Source organism: Bemisia tabaci, chromosome 1 (assembly GCF_918797505.1).
Source record: "Bemisia tabaci chromosome 1, PGI_BMITA_v3".
Classification (NCBI taxonomy): Eukaryota; Metazoa; Arthropoda; class Insecta; order Hemiptera; family Aleyrodidae; genus Bemisia; species Bemisia tabaci.
The window spans coordinates 61487044-61509019 of record NC_092793.1 but is presented as its reverse complement, the minus strand read 5'-3'; the positions used below and the strand labels follow the sequence as shown (position 1 = coordinate 61509019).

At 41.7% G+C, this 21976-nt stretch overlaps 1 protein-coding gene across 4 annotated transcripts in view; it reads left to right on the top strand.

Annotated features, from left to right (window-relative positions):
* Nucleotides 1–21976, top strand: part of retm (real-time) — a 135422-nt gene that overhangs the window by 76264 nt on the left and 37182 nt on the right. The window contains exons 1-2 of one of the 4 annotated variants that reach the window (XM_019049474.2): nt 5025–5181; nt 18598–18658. The exons of 2 other annotated variants lie outside the window; for them this stretch is intronic. In XM_019049474.2, coding sequence (XP_018905019.1) covers nt 18614–18658 — 45 coding nt within the window. In that variant the 5' untranslated portion in view covers nt 5025–5181; nt 18598–18613. Of the gene's footprint in view, nt 1–5024; nt 5182–18597; nt 18659–21976 lie in introns of those variants that run through there. One more of the 4 variants, XM_072304791.1, reaches the window with a different exon arrangement.

Here is a 21976-nt window from a genome sequence, read left to right as displayed (position 1 = left end):
GGTAAGAAGTTGATTTTATAGGTCGAGATAAAATTAGGTAACAACTAAGCTGCTCGATCGATCCCAATCTAATCAATTGGGTACGCGGTCAGTTAAGCCAACAAGCTTCATGTGCATCCTTTGAATTTTCTGGTTTCAAGTCATTCACATGCCAATAGTAATTTGTTCGGTTGACTAGCTATGCATAATTTAAAAATATCGAAAAATCCGGCGGCAGGTGACAAGTTTCCTGTTTCGAGCCGATCAACCATCAAAGTCCTCGGCTCATCACGATTAAAAATCGCGCAATTGCGTAAAGATAACCTGCCAGTTGACAAGTGATGGTAAAGAAGGTTCCATTTTGTAGTATTCGGAGGTTTGTCTAGCGTTTTTCTGCCTTGCCCGAGAATCGTATTTCGCATAAAAGTGCATTGTCATTCTGATGACCGCACGCCACTTGTCGCTGTGTTAGTATTTGTTTGAAATACGAGGTTGTCTCATTAACTCTCCTAACACCTGTGGCTGTGTTGAATTTATGCTTGAAGGGTTTCGTTGATTATTTTCATCGACTTGGGAATATGAGTGGGTATCTGATCGATTCCTCTCACATTTCTCCCGCCTATAAAATTATCTCGGGCGGGTAGACTGCATACGTGAAGAAACACAAGTTCTCTTTAAAATCTGATTTGAGTGTAGGCAGATTTGAGTTTCTCAATTGTCGAGGCGTCAAATGAGCAAAGTCCATACCTGAGATTGAAGGGTAAAAAAGTGGCTCCTTCTTTTTAAAATGACAGAAGTCGAACCCGTCTCTCATTCTCCTTTTGGAAATTAAGAATTACGTAAAAAAGTGTCCAGTATATAATAAAACTCCGTTCCAGAGACCTCTGGGGTTTTTTTTTTTTTTTTAATTACCAATATTTAATAATGTACCTCTTTACAACCTGTCCTAAGCAATATGATTTATGGCTTGGGCACTATTAGGGGCCGTCCATAAATTACGTAAGGCTTTCAGGGGAGATGGAGGGGTCTCTAACAGCCTTACGGTTCCTTACGAGGGGGAGGGGGGAGGGCTGATTGTGAGCCTTACGTTAGCTACTCAGCCTATATTTAAAGAAAATGCAAACATCAATTTTTCATCAGGTTGATAATAAAATTCAAGATGAAATAGAGGAAATCAGCACACCACCGATTGCTGATCGATCGGACCAGACTCCTGTCATTTCTCTTGATTCCCACTTCTTCACTCCGTGGAATGATGAGTAGTGACTTCATTTTTATGCCAAATTGATATTTTTAACTATTCCAATGACAAAAAAAATCTTTAATTTTGCTCCACGTATTTTCGTTTATTAAACTAATTGTATCGTTACTATTTCCTACGAACTTACTTCAAGAATTGGGTTTCACTAATACAAATTTTGCCCTAAAAATTTGATTGTTTTTCGAAAAGAAAACGTAATGCTTTGATTTGCGATAATTGAAAAAAATTGGGGTCATCCGAGCCCGACGTAATTTTTAAAGGAGGGTAAGGAATGCCTTACGGTGCCTTATACGACGGGTGGGGGGTCTAAAAATGCTAAGAAGTGCCTTACGTAATTTATGGATGCCCCTCATTAGTTTTCTTCCCAAGAAGAAATTATAATGGTCCAAAACGATTTTTTTTAGACAAAAGAAAGAGAATAGAAAAGAAAAACCTTCTTGTCAAAATATTAAAATCTCCTCCGACATGTCCAACAGGATGCAATTCTAGTCACTTTAAAAGCAACCCAGGTTTCCATCTCGCACTCTGAACTCGAGAAATTTCTGGCACAGTATGTGTCTATTTTACAAAATTTTACGTATTTAAAATTTCACAAAATTTCGTGTTTAAATCAGGGCCGGATTTACCTAATTGCCGCCCCCTTCTCATTCGTTTTGAAACATCAATAAAAACCATCAAGTGAACGTTTGTGAAAGCCCTGTCAACACTACCAGCAAAACTTCACCGAACTTTGCGCGAACGTTAAGTTTTGTAAACCTACCTCTGCGTGGACAAGGCCTTCCATTCATAAGGAGTGAACGAAAAAATTATGAAAGAACAAACATAATTGTGGTTTAATGATTTTAACTACCGCCGCCGCGCCGCACTATGGTCCGAATAGCCGGTTTAAGCGGCAATAAATCGAAAAAGTGAAGTTTGGAAAAAGTTAGATTTTAAGAAGTAGATCGATAGTACATACTGTAGAGAAGACTCCTGTAAAATTTCACTTTGATTAAAGCACTAATAAAGATGTGACAAGCCTGGGAAGTGCGGCGCGCGGAGCACTTTATGAGTGCGATTCCAGTTACCGAGCGGCAGTGCTGTGTTTAAGGGCTTGTTTTCGTCGTTTCACCGTACCTGAAAGTGTTTGGGCACTTGATTCACAAAATACAAGATAAGTTTAAAATGTTTTATGCTGAAACTATTCTTTTTTATCATATCTAATGCTCTAGATTAACCCTTAGACATAGTCAGTTTTATCAATAAAATCGCAGAAGTAGGACCCAAAAAATATACTTAGCACCTCTGAGCACCTCATAATTTTACTCGGAAGTTATTGTCATGACTCTAGACTATCTTTCAGTCTAGTGGCAGAACCATAGTCCACCATAGCCTCAAGTTATTTCTCATGAAAAATGACGTTTTCGCGTTTCTTATCACTTACTGCAATTAGCTATCATATGCCATTGACGATGACTTTTATCATGTTCCATTGTCATATTCTAGCAAATCGAATGCATTAGAGCCTAAATCTGCCCAGGCAGAATAATACGAGTTGATGGGGTTGATCGGTACCAATTGAAACTTTGTGCTCAAGAACAGCAAAGAATCGCCTCGAGAGGCTACTTTGAGGCCCCGTAAAAGTTTTTTTTTTGACGTTTTAAGTGTTTCAAACATATAATCTATCAGTGTAGATATATTTAAGCTTAAGTTTCGCTTGGCAGACGAAAACAAGTTCAAACGGCTGATCGGTGGGACTTGAAAGTAGGCCTCTGGAGCCATGAAACGTAGAAGTATTATCCTGAGCTGTCTTTTTCAAGTTCCCTTGATAGTAGTGTTTGACGAGGCTCTACTTTTAGCTTCTTATAGTCCATCCAATGTAAAATTAATTTTTAAACTTATAAAAAAAAAAAAAAAAATTCTATCGAGAATCGAACCCGGGACGTTAAGAAGACGAGTGGGACGCGATGCCAATTGCTCCACCGCTTCAACTCGGTTTGCATACCTCAATTTAAGGTTTGTGAACAAATTATTACCACAGTTATATAAAGTATAAAAATGTTAAAAATGGATTTTTCCTGAAGAATATTAGCATTTTTGCACTCAGCGACCCTAAAAACCCCTGAAAACTCATGTTGCGAGGTTTAAACATACGTATCTGATTTAATGCCGCTTAAACCGGCTATTCGGACCATAGTGCGCCGCGCAGACCGCACCGTGTTTGGAGCAATGCGTGAAGTATTCCGACAGTTTTGTAGGCGCTATGAGTTTCACGCCGACGACCGCTGCTGAACGCACTGTGTTTGATGCAATGCGTGAAGTATTCACGCAGTCTTGTAGGCGCTATGCGTTTCACGCTGACCGCAGTGTCCGCACTGTGTTTGATGCAATGCGTGAAGTCTTCGTACAGTCTTGTAGGAATGTAGGCGCTAATATGTGTTACATGCCGACCGCCGCGCCAAGGGCTTCTCCTTTTCATCTCAAGTCCTCGTCATCATTTCTCTCTCAGTCGCGCCGTTCCTGGCCAAATTGCGTGTTTGCTCTCTCTTAACTCGATTAGTTAAAGGTGCTGTCTCTTGTATCTCCGAAAGACGACAAAATTAGAAATTACTATACTCTCAGGAAATGAGAGATTTTCTTTGTTATATTTTTCTAAATCCGATTTTTTTTATACCTACATTTAAACAAATTGCAAAATTTGCCGCCATGGGCCGCGGCCCATGTGGCCACCCCCTTAATCCGGCCCTGGTCTAAATAAATCTTACAAAATTTGATTGTCAGGTTGAAATTATGCCACCAGCTTATATCAGGAATTGTTAGTCTTATCAGCGGATTTGACATTCTACGCCAAAAAAGAGAAGGTTCAATTTTGAGTTGAAGCAGCCCTTTAAAGAATTCGTTCTCAAAGGAAAGTTCTTTTTAAGAATACACATTTCTCATCCGAGAGATAAGTTATATGTAACCTCGTCATGAATATTAATTAGCGTCATCAAGGAAGAAGCGGTCTATTTCTAGTACCAGCTCATAAAATTGAAACTTTCTAGTTTATTAGACAAAACTTCGAGCCTTAAAGTATGCCCGGAAGGCTCTGGCCCTTCAATCTCGGACGTTTCAGATCCGGACAAAATATTTAAGTTGCCTAAGAACTAATCTTTCAGTCTTTTATTTCTTTTAGTCTTGGAATCTTTAAATTTATATCCAAATTCAATTATTCCTAACTCAACTTTTAAAAAGTCAAAGTTTGTTCTTTCTATTGACTTTGATTCAAGTATTTAATGGAGGCATTAACGAAAAATGTGAAGAAACATCTCCCCAAGGGTTCACAATTTCCAATAGGTATCTGCTTTGGATTTGAGAATTATAAAGAATCAAAAGAAAATCGTGTTTGGTAGAGTTGAACCTCAGCAGAACTTCTTTCAATTTTTCTCCCGTTTCAACTGCGCCTCGTTTTTTCATGAATCGATTTTTTTTGCGCAATAATAATAATTCACAAAATTATAGCGTTTTCATTGTGATCACATTGCATATTATTTACTGTTTGAGAAAAAGCATGCATTGCATCATTTCAAAACATATTTTCCATAAGATTCGTCTCAAAGCTGACCTTTGTAACGCTTGGCGTGACGCAATCTCCGTGTTATCGAGGTAGCTCTATTTGTAATCATTTTAATCTGCACCTTCTACATAATTTATACCGGAGTATGTATAGCTGAGCGGCATTACTCTTAGCGAAGGTCACACTAGAGAAGTCGGAAAAGTAGGCCACTGCAGGAGTGAAAAGTTGTTGCCCCTTGTCGCGCTTCTGCCGTGTCTATCTGTGGCACTAAGTTAGGTGAGCGTGGAAATTAGATTATAATTCCCGTCAAGAAGAGCTCTTGTCGCGATGTTGAACAAGAATGTTGGTAACCCGAAGAAAATGCCTCGGGTGGCAAACGTTTTCCTCCAACCCTGCGACCGTCCCAGTAAGTATAAATTCATTATTTGAAAGGTTAGTCCCGGGGTTGGGTGAATACCCACTCCCCATTACCCCCGCCCGGTAAAATGATTGAATGTGTACCAACCACGCACTGGAAAAAAAAGTCGCTTGGATCTAGAGTCCAGACTCTTAAAAACAGCGAAAAGAAAAAATACTCTTGATTTAATCGGATTTTTGCCTAGATGGAGAACCAAGTCTCTTACTTTAAGCGGATTTCCTTTTGATCCCGACAAAAAACAGATTGAATGAAGAGTATTTTTTCTTGTCATTGTTTTCAAGAGTCTGGACTCTAGATCCAAGCGACTTTTTTTCCAGTGCGTTTAAAGTATTCCGCGCTTCCTCAAGATCGAGTTTTCCTGTTTTCTGGGTGTTGGAGAGAGATAGGAGGCCCAACAGTTTTTCCCTCGCTCCTTTTCTTTTATCTTTTTTCCATTAAATAATGTCCCCTTTCCCCTTAATTGAAAAGCTTGGTTAGGCTGAAATTAGAAGCTTCCATGAAAAATTAAAGTAAAACGTGGGCTCAAAATACTGAGAAGAAAGAAAGTTCATACCATACCATCTATATTATACAGCTACAAGCAAAATCTTGGAAGCACTATTTCTGACGAACTGCCGGACCGATAAGGATGATCTTTCCATGTATGTCATCTGTAGTAGATGTAGATGTGCAAAAAATTATGAAACCCCGAACTTTTAATGTTGTAGAGCTTTTAAAGCTCATGTCACTTAAGTCCAATGTTAATAGCGTGAGAGATATGTCGTTTCCGCTAGAAACGTCAAGATGTGGGATTCTACCTGAGTGACTCGAATAAACAATAAAACAATGGAAAAGCTCGTGAAGGGCTCCTCATTCGAAGCGTTGAGGAACGGTGCATCGCTCAGGCTCAGGGTTCAAGGTTCAAGGTTCAAGGTCCAACGTATATGTACATCCAGCTATTCCTCATCATTTACAAATCTGAGTGTTACGTCAACAATTTTGAAATCGATGCAGCTCGAACAAAAAATGGTGTATTAAAATGGAAGAAAATTTTTGCCTATACATATACGTAAAGGGCCCGCGAAGCGGGCCTGAGGGCGCGAGGCGCCCTCCCGGGGGTTGGACCGCGTAGCGGTCAGGGGGCAGGGCCCCCTAGTATTATATTGGCTTCTTTTATATGTCGTTCTGGATCTTTCTTTTAGGGGCCGTCCCTAAATTACGTAATGTTTTGGGGGAAGGAGGGGGAGTCGGCGAGAGCGTTACACCATTTTGTTCTTACGTGTTAAAGGATCGATAGGGACCCATGTCTTAAAAGCATTACCAGGGTAGAGCCTGGTAAAAATGGGTCAAAAATGCCGGAAAGTGCGTTACGTAAGCAAGGGACGGTCCGTCAGGGGAAAACTTTCAGTGGCGAGGCGAATGATCGATTTTCAAAATTCTCCCATTAGAAACTATGGTAAAGAATGGAATATTAAGGTGTTTAAATCGAACAGCCAGTCTATCGATCCTTTTCCATAGGTTTAAACGGCAGATGGATCGATTTATCGCAAAGCTCGCCACGCCACCTGAAAACGTAACAGAAATATCACATTTTACAACGCAAAAAATGTACGATGATCTATGAAAGGAAGAACGTGTATTGCGATTGGGTATCGCAGAACGCTCGTGTGCGCTGATTTAGTGGCATATGAGGAGTATTATGTATATTAAATAATAATGAGATAACAAAAAATAAATAATAATAATAATATGCCAAGCCGCTTCATGCGCGATATCTATAAGTCTTGTAGATATTTTCTATCAACAAGTCACGGAGAAAAAGGAATAAGTTTAATTTTTCTACGTGATCTGTATACGTTAAATACTGTATATGTTAAAGAGATTAAATCATATTTGAATCCAATTCGTCACATACAAATATCAAATTTATTGCACAATTAAAGTTTAGCCATTAAGAAAAATAACAATCAACAAAAACTATCGTCTAATCTAGGTAGCCTATGTACACCGTTCAAACTAAAACAATAAGAGGATCATAATATTACAATGTTGTTTGCGCCATTTTTTCTCATCCAAAAATTAATACAAATCGAACTATCGAAACCAAGAGGAACCTTTTTCACCTTCCCATTCAGTAGCAGGAACTCTATATGAAAACGTCACAACATCGCAACTTTTGGCCTCCTTGTGTGGATTGAGAAAATCTGGCCATGTACCCTGCAACGCTGTACGTTACCGGAGAAAGGTCATAAAGGATAAGAAATTTATTAACTTTTCCATCTGATCAAATCCCTTGAAGCGGACATGTTTGAACACAGGGTGGCCCAGACTTACCGTACCAGACCTTTTTTCGGTTAATTTGGGTCGTACGAAGTCCAGGATCGCGGGGAAGTATTCATGATAAAAGGGGGGCCCGCACTTCAAAAGTTAGGGTTTATGTCGAAGTGTTGAAAGTTTTTAATCGGAATCAGAAAGTACGGAAATTTTCTACTTATATCGACACCAAGAAATCCAAAATCGGCCCACCCGTGTCCAAAACACCGATCCCTAAAGGTGGGGGGACAAAATCCCCTTTCGAAAAATTCAAGTTCGTTAAATTGACGTGGAGACTCGGAAAACACGTGTTTTCATGGGTAATCGACCCCAAGGAATCCGAATTTGAGGGTCCCGTTGTCCTCAGAGACTTTTCTGATGGGGAACTGGGGGACTCTGAACTTTTTGTCCCCACCTTTAGGGGTCGGTATTTTGTATACGAGTGGGCCGATTTTGGATTTCTTGGTGTCGATTTAAGTAGAAAATCTCCTTACTTTCTAATTCCGATTATATCCTTTCAAAATTTTGACATAGACCCTGACTTTTGAAGCACGGGTCTCCCTCTTACCCTTCAAGCGACGCCGTGGGGGGGGGGGGGGGGTTCTAGGACTAAATAATTTGGATTCCCTGGGGTAGATTCCGTTCACATCCCCGCGATCCTGGACTTCGAACGACCCAAATTAACCGGAAAAAAGGCCTGGCACGGTATAGGTCTGGGCCACCCTGTGTTCAAACATGTCCGCTTCAAGGGATTTGATCAGATGGAAAAGTTAATAAATTTCTTATCCTTTATGACTTTTCTCGGTAACGTACAGCGTTGCAGGGTACATGGCCAGATTTACTCAATCCACACAAGGAGGCCAAAAGTTGCGATGTTGTGACGTTTTCATATAGAGTTCCTGCTACTGAATGGGAATCGCAAAACATTTAAGTCTCTTTCCCACGATTTAATTTTTACCGGAATGCCTCTACATTTTTTGACCGGAGTATCTCCACATTTTGAAGAATATATTCATCTCCTTTTTTCAATAATGTATTCATTCATCAACTACGTATGTGATGAGTAACATAAAATGCAATTCTGGAATATTGCTGAAATTACACCAGCTCAGCTTCTAACGGCGGCGTAATGGGCTAGTAAACAAGATTTTAAGCACAGAAAAAATTCCTCGAATACTTTCCATAAAACATTTTGATATAAAGCGCTCCTGTCCGTACTGCCGTGCTAAAAAAAAGGCTGCCGGAGCCATCAAGAGTTGCAAAATTTCCTCCGACAGATCATGAATTTCCAGAAATGTTCGGGAATATATCTCCTCCGATTTTTCAATTGATTTCGTTCGTAATTTGACGTAAAAAGTCTGAATCTGTCAAAGAAAAATAATTATAACTTTCTTCAAAAATAGATATTTTTCGAGGGGAAATTTGGCGACATTCGAATGCTTATATGTACAGCGTTTTTACTTAGCACGGCAACGTAGCTCAGATACTAGCGATTCCATTCTACTGCCGTGAAATGGGCCGAACCATTGACGTCATCAATTTTTTTGGTTATAATTCTCACTTTTTAACACCTGGCTCTTTTGAAATTGTTATTTCCATTCGAAACCGTTTTATTCTTTCCAAAATAGCGTAAAATAAATTTAATTCAAACCCTTTTTACCGGCATACTATCCCTAAAGTATCAGCAGGTTTTGTTCTTCAGGACTTCGGATCGTCTGCAAAGTTCTCCGCATTATTGCATTAATCTTTTATACAGAAACAACTTCAAATGGGACTGAGGCCCCAAAAAATAAAATGAAGACATCAAATAAAAAACCTGGGACGTTTCGCGGTGACTACACCAGCATTTTCAACCCGCAAAAAAAGGAAGGAAATTGAAAAGAAACACACTAGGAGCCTCATTGCTGTTATTTTGAGACTTTTTGTTTTTCTTTTTATCACTAATTTTTAACGACCTTTTCCTCATCGCCCGCCTCGCTCCTGACGACCTTGACGCTCTCAGTTTTGACCTGGACGAACTCGGGCGGGAGGTAGTGATCGATGACGACGGCAGGTGTCTTTGCGCGGTGTTTTTCGATGATGGCGGTCTGATGATGGTCAATGATGACAGGCCGCTGCACCTCCTCAATAATTACGGGTGGGGCGTAGTGGCGCACCGTCACCGGGGGACCTTCCTCCCCGATGAAAAACTCCGGTTCGATATTTGCCCCGCTCAGCCGGATCTCGCGCAGGATCTTGTCGATCGTATCTTGGACCGTGGGGTTGTAGGTTGTCGTCGTTCGCGCAGGTCCGTCGGGAAGAAGCACTTCCAGCTCCTCGGGGCCTTTTCGCGAGGTCCCGAGGCCCTCCGCCTTAGAGTAGTGAGGCGCGTCCAACCCCGCCCCGATCGCTTTCCCCAAGTTGGCAATTAGCTGGTGGTACTTTGGGTCACTTGCCCCGGTCCAGGGGTGGCCCTTGAAGCCCGACTTCGTGAAAAATTGGATCGGGCCCCCTTCCTCACCCACCCGATCGTCCACCCGTTCTTGGCCTTCGTTTGGAACGTCCTGAGAAGAAGCTGGCCTCTTATCAATGGGCATTGCGATGGTGGCGCAAGGTTTTCCCTTAGTATGCGATGGAATTTCGGAGTGCGTCAAAATGTTTTCGTCCGATAACGATTGCCTCGCGTGTTGATAAATAGTGGTGTCCATTCCGAGAATCGTTCGTGCCGTTAGCTCAGGCTCGCCTGGGGGAGGTTGGAGTGAAGGAGTCCCAACTACATGGTTTGCATCAGTGTCATCAAACAGGTCCTTCGTCGAGGGATATCGTTGGACTTCCTGACCAGACGATTCTTGGAAGGATCGAAGGTGCGAGAGCTCTGAAAGATGGGCGTTGAAACTGAGGGGTAGGTTTTCATTCGACGCCTCCGAGCTGTCCCAAAAGTCATGATAAGCTGGGGTTTTTAAACCATTGGGCATGGTATCCTCAATCAGAGATGAACTGAACATTCTTCCATCAGCCTCTACCTTTTGATTGACTTCGAATTGCGGCGGTTGTGAATGGGGTTCGAGCGATGAAGACTCTTCCACGTGAGGGATTGAATAGGGTGACGAGGTTTCCGGCTTTGAGTCTAGCATCTGCGGACGGAGGGTGATAATTTCAATCGGAGTATCACTCGAAGGTTGACACGGTGGCGCGTCGAAAATTGGTTCAGAGTGGTCCCAAAACTCCCGATACGGGGTCTTCATTTGATGAGAGCGCGCATCGAAAAGGGAATCTAGCCCCGTCCTTTTTCCGGCCGCTTCGTGTTTTGTTTCCAAGCTTGGCGGTTGAGAGAGGGGGTGAAGTAGCTGAACCTCTGGAACGCGGAGAGCGTCCTGATTCGGTGAATGCAAAGTTATCGTGTCGGCTCCCTGAATGCCTGGAGGTTGAAAATATGTGTCATCAGATTCTAAAGGTTCCCAGAAAGTCCGGTAGGCCGGATTATTCACAGAAATTTTCAACTCGGATCTCTCCCCCGGGTCTCTCCGAAAGGTTGACTCGAAAGATGATTCCTCCGAGGATGTACCCGCGAGGAAAGCGCCCTGCCTAGTGCTCTCGGACCGGGGTCCGGACCACCAGGTCTCGGACTTGAGCTTTGGATGCTCATGCACCAAGAAGTCGGAATATCGATCTTTGAAAGTGTTTCTAGGTTCAGCATCCTCTCCTAAGCTAAGGAAGTGTGATTTCGGGGTGGACCCCCATTTCAGCTTCTTAAGTCGGAGTAACTCAGCTGAGTCTAGTATTTCGTCGGTCTCCTTCTTACGGTCCTTGAGGCGGAGTCGCTTGAGGACGTCCTTAATCTTGTCCAGCTTTTCTCTAGCGCGGAGACCGAGTCCCGAGGGGCGTCCCGGTGCCTCCCTCTTACTTGCGACGCCCGACGCGTAGTTCTCACCGGTCGAGAAGATGCCAACGAGCAAGCAACAGTAAACAATGCCGAATTTCATGTCGAATGAATCACTGGAACGCGCGCGGATGGCTGAACATTATTGATCGGACTGTTTTGTTTTCGTCGGCGGGCGATCTTTCATCGATTGCTTCCGGTGTGGGAGCCTTGGATGCGTTGTTTACGAGGATCTGAGTCTCGAGTTTTCGGCGAGCGGGCGAGGATCGAATTGAGCCCGAACCGATAACACGCGACGATTCGGCCCGTCCAGCGTGGTTTTGCCATTTGGCTCTTATATTTACTCCATGGTGGTCGTCACGTGTGGCGGATTTTTTTTTTTTTTTTGGTGGACCTGGGCACGTGATAACCGCACGGAGCGGATTGGTTTTGGTTGGTTATGCCGGATTTCGGCGCACCCTGAGAGCGCCTTGTAGAATGGACTAAATAGGTCGAACTTCTACGAAATCAGGTCAGCTGCACGAATTGTAGGTGTTGCAGTGCCAGAGAAATCCTGGCTGCGCTTACGTAGCTGTGAAGTAACGGGATGAAATTTAAAAAATGACTGAATTTTGATTGATTTGCGTCGGTTGTTGCGGGCCATCTGCCGTTTTAAGTCTCATTAAAACAATTTGACGAGAAAGAGAACGAAACGTTTCCGCTGTTTATTTGGACGTATTTCTGCAAAACGGAACTCTAGACGAGTGAGCATTAATTCTCGACTAAGAAGCACGTTAGCACCCCCCTTCTTCCCATCTGTCTCTGGTTCCGTTAGGCAGAAATACGTCCATCCCAGAGTGAGTTTCGCTTCGTTTTGGGAGGGGGGGGGGGGGGTTAGTCCGCGCAGTGATCAGAGGGCGTAGCGCCCTAGTCAAGAACGATTTTTAAAAATTCACGTGTGCTTGGATTACTTATTTTTTTAAAGAACCCCATCAGTTTACCTGCGCTATGAAGTTGTCGAGAAATAGAAAGTGACTCGAATTGAGATGTATTTTCCATCGTCTTTTAAATGGGACCAAAATTAGTAGGCAGGATATAATACGTATTGGAAATGTAACAATTGGATCTGTTGAGAGAGACTCTTTTCGGCCTCGGTCCCTGTAAATGTGGAAGCCTGGAGCATGAATGTATACTTCCGTGTGCAGTCTACTGACGAAAAAAATAGCGTCTACAGTTAGCTGTTGCGATATAACGGAATTTAAATGTTCATAATGGTTCCTTAAGTAGCGTCTTTCCATAGGAAGTTCCTATGTGGTTTTCATTGATACTGAGGAGAGAGTTTTAAGGAACCCTGTAATGAAGTAATATGAATAGGAACAGTTTTGCAATATAGAAGTAAAATTCAGCAGTGTTACTTTTGAAATTGATCCTTGCAAGGAATTACACTAACACAAATTTACCACCACAAAATATACGAAATATATTTTTAAGTCGCTTTATAGCACTCCCTGGCGCTACGACACCTAATCTCCACTGCCCCTTGTCCAGCCGCAACCCTGTGGGCATCGAGCACCTTAACATTTCTGCTTCAATCCCATCCCTCCAACCTCTAATTGGGCGCCCTTTGCGTCTTCTCCCAAGAGGAATCCAATCAAGGACCCTCTTCAGCAACCTGTCTCCTGCCATTCTCTGAACATGACCATACCATTAGTCCCTGATTGGGTTCCTCCTGGGAGAAGGCGTATAGGGCGCCCAATGAGAGGTTGGAGGGATAGGATGGAAGCAGAAATGTTAAGGTGCTCGATGCCCCAAGGATTGTGGTTCGACAGGGGACAATGGAGGTTAGGTGTCGTAGGAGTTGTTTCGTCATAATGTAATGCACAACATCTGGTCTGTTTGGCATCCATGATCTCCCGTACCGTCTCATTCCTGACGCGATCTTTTCTGGATATACCAGCGGATCTATACGCCAGAAGTCTATTTCTGCTGCCTCTAAAACCTCCCGCGTTCGCTGTTTCATCGACCATACCTTATGCCCCTGGGTTACTATCTTCTTCAATCCTGTTGTAATTTTTTTTTTTGTTTTCTTTGGAGATTCTTTGGTCCCAAAGGACTCCATTCAACATGACGATTGCTCTCCTACCCTGCATATTTCTATTTTTGATGGACGGGTTCAATCTTCCATCCTATAAAATACCAAAGAAAATACACTACGGGTCTTGCAAATTTCAAAGTGGGTCTGTCCTAATGTTTGTCAATATCATAGAATTTTTTTCGTGCGCTTTTTGCGGTGGCATATAATCATAATCCCTCGGAAAGATCAATTCCCAATTTTATATAGCTAATGTTAAATCAAGATTCGCAAGAATTCTCCTTTATTTTATTATGCTCTTTCAGAGGCTTCATTAAACCCCTCTCAGTCACAGTGGAAACCATATGGGACCTCTTTTTCAAGAAAAGAGCTGTTAAAGGAACCACTGTGAGTATGGCCCTACGCTGCGCCGCTGAAATAGTAAGGAAACAAAAGAGAAAAGTTAAACATTTTCCGCAGATGTATGCTCAGGAATGTCACCAATAAGCGATTTTACTTAGTTTGAGCCCAAGGTAACATTCTAACTTCAAAACTTGTAGCATATAGCTTCAGTATCTCGCGAGATAACTATTTTAACCTTCCGGTCGTGAAATTGCGTCTCGGTGGTACTGAAGGCGCCTCGCTCGTCGTCTACGAGCTGTAGTCAAGCTGCAGTACAGCCTTCGCTTGTGCATCGCGTAATAGTGCAAAAAGAGAATTGGTTCCATCTCATTTCTGTAGAATCTTAACACCACATTATCATATCTACATATATTATCTATATTATACAGCTACAGGCGAAATCTTGGAAGCACTATTTCTGACTAACTGCCGGACCGATAAGGATGATCTTTACATGTATGTCATCTGTAGTAGATGTAGATGTGCAAACAATTATGAAACCCCGAACTTTTAATGTTGTAGAGCTTTTAAAGCTCATGTCACTTAAGTCCAACGTTAATAGCGTGAGAGATATGTCGTTTCCGCTAGAAATCCGATTTTTTTTTAAATTAAGTATTTAAAAATAACATAATAAATGGAAATTTCTCTAGTAAGTGGACTGTGAAATTATGTACATCCAGCTATTCCTCATCATTTACAAATCTGAGTGTTACGTCAAAAATTTTGAAATCGATGCAGCTCGAACACAAAACGGTGTATTGAAATGGAAGAACATTTTTGCCTATACATATGTGTATAGGGCCCGCAAGGCGGGCCTGAGGGCGTGAGGCGCCCTCCTGGGGGTTGGGCCGCGTAGCGGTCAGGGGGCAGGGCCCCCTAGTAAAGTTATAATGACCCAAAACTTCACAAAACAACTTCGCAAATCGTTTAATCGTTCTTCACTAACGTATCAGCGTTAGTAGTTTATTCAAATGAGGAAGTATATGAGGAAGTTCACGTTGCAAAGATGTTCTTAAGTCAGAATGCCACTTATTGTTGTCCGTTTTTTGACAGTTGTGAGTGATTTTAAATGTTATCCTTTTGGTGTGATCGATTCTGAGTATGCAGTGCATCGGAAATATTTACAATGAAATTTTGACCCAAAACAAACTTGAATACTTGTTCTCTGTGGATGCAAAGTCCCGAATCATGCTAATTCAATTATCCCCCGCGTTGAGAGGGTTAAGCGTAGGGAGCTCTCGGTTTGATGTCATGCCGCCTGGTCCTTTAAACCCTCTTGAACCCTCGTATATTTAAGGAATTGCGTGTTTAAATTTTTATTAATGTAACCAACGCAATCTATCGAGACACACTTGTTTTAACACTTGATAATTTTGACTGCACTAATGGAAGTGGAGCTAAACTTAGAAAGAGTAAATATTGTTGTGAGATCGACAGAAGCGGCGTTGCATTTTCTCATCTAAAAACCGAGCGACTCACCAGTTTTTCCTCGGTCAAGAACTCACTTGCCCTACTCTGCATACTTTTTTCCCATCGTGGTCCGTGTGGATACTTAAAAATGCTTCAAAATAGAAAATACTTGATCGTCTTCCAGTAATTTTGAGCACATAATTTACGACTTAAACTTTGTAGCATCGAAAAAATAAACAAAAAAATGTCGCTAGTAGACTGAAAATTCATTATGGAAATGTTAAATAAATGAGAAAACGTGTCTTTGCTTTCCCTAGGTTTTGAGTAGTTATTGGGCGCTTCTGGGTACCAGATGCGCCCTTTCCAGCCGTTCGACTCCCCCGATGTAACATGTACTATACTACATACCGTTTTGCCTTATGGGTAATGACGCCATTCTGGTACACCCGGGAAAATTTGATTTTCTTCTGCATCTGGTATTCGTAAAAGTTTTCGTGAAATGTTTTGCTTTTAAGCATAACAATCTCGCACGGACGTATTACCTGGTTAAACTATTTTGGGGCTTCGTTATGCTTAAATACCTCATATTCGAGGTTGTAGTTTCAGATTGATTCGAAAAAATCACGAACAGTCACGTGATCTCTTCACTTTAGTGACGTATTACTGTGCTATTTTGTGATTGGTTCATTTTCTCGGCGCAGCATCGTCAAGCGTCAGCTGTTTGCGGCTCTGGGTTGAAGGTTTAAGGTTATGTCAGAGAGAATAGAAAGTTAGAGGCCCGACTCGATGCTAGGTAATTGAAACAGATGCGCTCGCAGCGCGCTCGCTGGCAACGTACGCAACTACTATTTTCTATTGTTTTCCAGAGACTAGCTGCGGGTATGTTGCTGCCGGACCACCTTCACGTAGGCAATTTGTTATACATCGTCCGTCCGCAATACTCTCGCTTGGCCGTATGAAAACGTTCCTCGCATGCGCAGTGTTAAAGAAGCGCCCTCCAACGCTTTGGCGTTGGAACTGCTTGTTTTTGTTACGGACTATGATTGCTCTTACGTGCTGAGACACTGAGCAGTGCTGTCCGCTGCTCAATGTAGGGTTGATATAAATAACTCTTAATGTTTTTAGGCTTTTTGTTCGTACCGTAGACCCTAAGCGACATCTTAAATTCAAGGAAAATAAAGTTTTATATGTTCATAACCATTTTTGACCGTCAGAACTCCAGTAGACCCGATCATTTTCATGCTAACTTTGAAGGACATCGCCGTCAAAAGTTGAGTTCCCCTTAGGTTTAGCACTTTTTGTATGGTCTATGGCAAGGATCAAAACAATTGAGTTCTGGCGGTAAAAAATGGCCATGAACATGTAAAACTTTATTTTCCTTGAATTTTAGTTGTCCTTCAGGGTCTACGGTAGGGACGAGGAGTCTAAAAAACGTTAAAAGTTATTTGGGCCAACCCTGTATTGATGCGGTGAAGTTTTTCAGAATATTTCAAATTTCATGGCAAGTCTTACCCTATGCATAAAATTATCCTTGAAAATTTGCTACCAAAGAAAAAGAAGAAAAAAATCACTTGAGAATACGTCAGTTTTTTCCTGAACCTGTATGGACCGTAGTCTTCTCCTTCTTACATTTTATTTTTCATTATTATTCTTACGTTTAATTTGTGTTCAAGTTTTCGGCGTTCATTTCTGCAAAGCTTTTACCCTTTAGGATGCACAATTTGGCTGGTGAGGCAAGCGTCGTGGTGTCTCTCGACTTGATACGTGCCTTGCCGCCGAGGTGTGGTATCATGATCGTATGTTGTCGATCAATTTTGAGAACGTTTTCCGCACAAGTAGCCATGTTTTCATAGCCCACTACCTGCCTCGTCTCACCTACTGCATGCAGTTTCCTCCCTCCTGCAGTTCCGCTCCGAATGTTTTCTTTCAATTTGCTTCTCCCCAAAACGCGATAGCTGACAATTATACCTCTTCTGATGCCAAATTAGTCGCTTTATCAAAGTGTTCGACGATCTGATAAATGCACGCGGAAACATGTCGAAAGCCAAATTTGGAAACTCCCACATTCCGGTCAATGAACATCATACCTCCACATTCTATTCATCGTGGACCTCTGCAGTCCCTTCATGTATTCGTATAGTTGGATTTTGATCTGCCGAAATTTTCTCTCGCCTTTTGAACCAGTAGCAGAGCTTTTTGATCCTTTGACCTTTTCGTTTTCCACAGTTTGTGTGTTCCGCATATGTAATTTAATTAGTTATCGGGAACGGATACGGATAAAGTTACCAGGGACGAGCTCCGCAGGACGCCGTACTCTGGTGGGCGCTGCTTAAAGCTCAACCTCGCGTAGGATCCTCGCAAACTCAGAGGATCCTTTCCCCCGAACCTCGACCCTTCTATAGCCCGTTCAACCCGTAAGGAGACTGTTCGAATAATAAGTATATTTGTGACGTTTTCCGACCCCTCGATCAGGAAGGATCCTCCGTTTTTTACTTAGCGTTTAAAATTCGATTGCTGGAGATATATATGATCCTACGGATTATTTCGTGAAGTCTGACAACTGATAATAGCCGTTATAGTTGCGAGGATCCTACGCGAGGTCGCAGCACTTGTAACTGCTCTCAGACTTTTTCATTGCTCTTACGGGAGTCCAGTTTCCTGTAGAACTCGCCCCTGAAGTTACCTTGAGTCAAGGTGTTTAACGCATCGGTCAATAAATAGTAATTGTGGCTCATCATGAGTCTACAACGCAGCATGCTTTCATATCAGAGGGGGAAAATTCGAGTTTTGGTCCAAATTATTCAATCACATGAATAATTATATTTCTCTGATCTAAAGGGAGAAACCATTTTCGTCTTTTCGTAGTTTGCCGCAATACGAGGTGGTGATGTGTACCGCAGATTCATAACGCCACATGATGGGCCAACCACTAACGAAAAACCCGTTGAAGAATCTTTTGCGCCTTGCAATCAAGGCTTTTAAAATGCCAGGAGTCGAAATTGAAAGTGAAACAACGAAAAAACTATTTCTACATTCTTGGATCACAATCGGAAGTTTAAGATGGGTGAAAATGCTAACGACCTATCAAAAAAAAAAAAAAAAAAAAAAAAAAAAAAAACCAAGATGAAGAATTGCAGTGTTTTATCTTACATTCTTGACAATTATGCGTAATTAAGTGTACACTGATACAATAAATTGACGTAATCGACGCTACGACGCTACGTGTTAGGTATGCATGTAGCTTGCACACATTCGACGAGCGCCTATACGCAATTCAAAAACGTTACGCATACCTACTCCTCCACTTAAGATACATTCTGACGGTAAATCCAACACACCTGTTCCCAATGCAAATTTATCGGAGATAATATTACGTTATTTTATGTTGCAGGTATGTTCGTGTTATCATGGTGATAATCATTCTAAGCGCATATTACTTACATCAACTTCCTGTGAGTACAGATGCAAATATTGTCCATAGTTTGTTTATATATAAAGCATTTCCCCCCTTTTTTCAGCAGGACGAGAAATTAGCACACTGATTTTACATCCCATTTTAAAAATATATATGCATATATTCCATCGGAAATACTTCAAAGACTCCGAATTTATTTTACATTTTAATTTTTTTTTTGCATGGCCATCAAAAACGCATTTCCCTGAAAACAGAGGCCGTCCATAAAATACAAAACGCTCTGGGGGGGTGGGGGAGAGGGTCTAGAGAGCGTTACCCCATCATGTTTTCACGTGTTAAAGGATAGGGCCTACGTCACGAAAGCGTTACGAGGGGGAGGGGGAGGAGGTAAAAAATTCCGAAAAAGTGCATCTTGTAATTTATGGGCGGTCCCATGTATCACGTAGTTCACACTGTATGAAGACTTCTCGGTTTGCGAAGAGCCTTAGCGTGAATCTCGGCGAGAGTGAGGCCCTTGGTTTCGAAGACGGAACGGTAGGAGAAGACGGCACCAGCGACGCTGAAGAGCGTAAAGATGCCTATCGATCATCAGATTGGCGATTCGACGTAATGTGCCTCAATTTTGGAGGGATCTCTTTTCGCGAAAATTCCATCTACAATGAAGCAGATTCATTCGAAATGTTCTCACAGTGAAGGGCATCGATTCGCTTTGTGCTTGAAAGAAAATCAATGCAGTTTCAGTTTTCGACTCCATCGTGTTTAGGTCTGCTCATATTATTACAGTTAATAGTTAGTTAATATATTTTAAGACATTCAGCGTCACAGGCTATTAACGTCTTTACAGCGAATTTTGAAAATGGGCGTATATACGAAAATTTAGATTTTTAAATAAAGAGAGGTGAAGAGTTTCAGAATTTTGGTGGTGACATTGGGTTCATTGCATGTAAGTGGGTTTATGTTTTGAAAAAAAGTTGGTCTATTTTTTTTTGGGGGGGGGACCGAAAATGGTTACTTAAGACCGAAGATTGTCCCCAAAGTTTCAAATTTCCATGCCAATTAGGAGAAAAGTTACAGGGGCGGTAAGTGACTTTTGGATAACCCTGTATTGAAGAAAATACGCTAAAATGGTGCCTCAAGCCCGGTGCCCTCACTTTCACATCAGTGGAACCAGGGGCTCCAAAGTGTAACTGCGGACCAGAGATCTGTCGAGGTAGTGTTTTAAGGAAAACGGAGGAGTGATATTCACATTCGAGGATGGCTGAACTGCTGATGTATTTTAAAATGGCCCGGCAAGGTTTTATAAGTATTAAAAGAAAACTGAATGAGGGAGCCCGTTCATCTCTAGTATTTACAATAAGAAAACACAGTCGATGACAAAAATCAAACAGCCTTAAAAATTAAAGCATTAGTAACTTTTTTATGAGCTCTCAAAGATTCAAAAGGAGCCTGCCATTCACTTTCCGGTGAGCAACTCAGCAAGGTCGGACCGACGCACCTCTGAGGGCGTAGACCCTTAGCCGGCGAAGGGGGCGCAATGTGATATTTTGCTCAGGAGTATGCGGGAACACCCCCCCCCTCAATCTCTCTCTCTCTCTCTCTCTCTCCCCCTCTCTCTCGGAAAAGCCGAAATTTTTTAAAAATCAAACTCTTCTAAATAGAATTTTGACGATATTTTCAGGTTCAAAATCGATCAATCTTACAAAAGAAAATTCTGAAATTGAACATAATAATAAAAGTATCGGAAGAATTGTGAGATGAAAAATGTAAAATCGATCAATCAAAGAAAAGCTATTCGAGGCATCCAAGCACCATTATCTCTGGAAGAAACAAGCCAGAGCTCAAGAGATCCAAAATCATGCCTTTGAAAACTGGAAGGTGGAAAATGAGGGTGACAAGAAAACAAGAAATACTTCAGACCCTGTATATTGTATAAATAACTGATACAATACATTTTAAATTTAAATTTTCAAATGTTTAAACAAAGTGGGAACAATGAATATCAGGGCCAGATTAAGGGGGTGGCCACATGGGCCGCGGCCCATGGCGGCAAATTTTGCAATTTTTTTTAATGTAGGTATAAAAAAAATGGGATTCAGGAAAAAAAATTATCAATGAGAAAAGGGGACAAAATCTCCCTTTCCTAAGAGTATAGTAATTTCTAATTTTGTTGTTTTTCGGTGATACAAGAGACATCATCTTTAATTAGTCGAATTAAGAGAGGGACTAAACACGCAATTTGGCCTGGTGCTCAGCGCAGAGAGGAATGATGACGAGGACTTGAGATGAAAAGGAGAAGCCCTCGGCGCGGCGGTCGGCATGTAACACATATTAGCGCCTACAAGATTGCATGAATACTTCACGCATTGCGTCAGACACAGTGCGGTCAGCAGCGGTCGGCGTGGAACGCACAGCGCCTACAACACTGTAGGAATACTTCCCGCATTGCGCCAAATACAGTGCGGTCAGCGCGGAGCGGCGCGGCGGCGGAAGTTAAAATTATTAAACCACATTTATATTTGTTCTTTCTTAATTTTTTCGTTCAATGCTTATAAATGGAAGGCCTTGTCCACAAAGATATAGGTTTACGGGACTTTTTCGCGCAAAGTTCCGTGAACTTTCGCTAGTAGTGCTGACAGGGCTTTCGCAAAAAATGTGTCTAACACGAGTAAACGTGTTTTATGCACCCCGCTACCTCCGGCACGTTCACTTGATGGTTTTATTGATGTTTCAAAACGAATGAGAAGGGGGCGGCAAGTAGGTAAATCCGTCCCTGATGAATATACATACTATACATAGGTAAAGAAAAGAAAAATGAGACAAGGGGACAGAATACAGAATACACTTTCCTCTATAACTCCTATTAAAGCTTCTCTCGTTTACTTTATATTTTTAAGCCTTTTTTTCTTTACTTATTTTCTTTTCTCCTTGCTTTTTATTTATTATTCTTTTCTTTTTCTTCTTCTTCTTCTTTTTCCTTTTTTCCTTTTCTTTCGTTTCTCCTTTTCTTCATTTTCTTCATTATCATTCTAGCAGCCGGAAGAGGGGCGCATCTGCCAATGGCAGATTGGCCTTATGGTCAGTCCGACTCTGCAACTCAGGCACTCGATACATATCGAGTAGGGGGTCAAAACGATCGCAAAGGCGGTATACCACGTGTACGCGCAAAATAACATTCACACATCACGACGTTCACGACTTTTCACTTCGCCTAATTTTCTTTCATCATGTTTTTGTTTTTTTGTTTCTTTTTTAATTTAATTTTATTTCAACAGAGAACTAAGCTACTCAGGTCGATAAACTTTCTGTTACTCCAGATCACTAAGTTTAAAAAAGCTAACATAATTTCAAGCTCCAG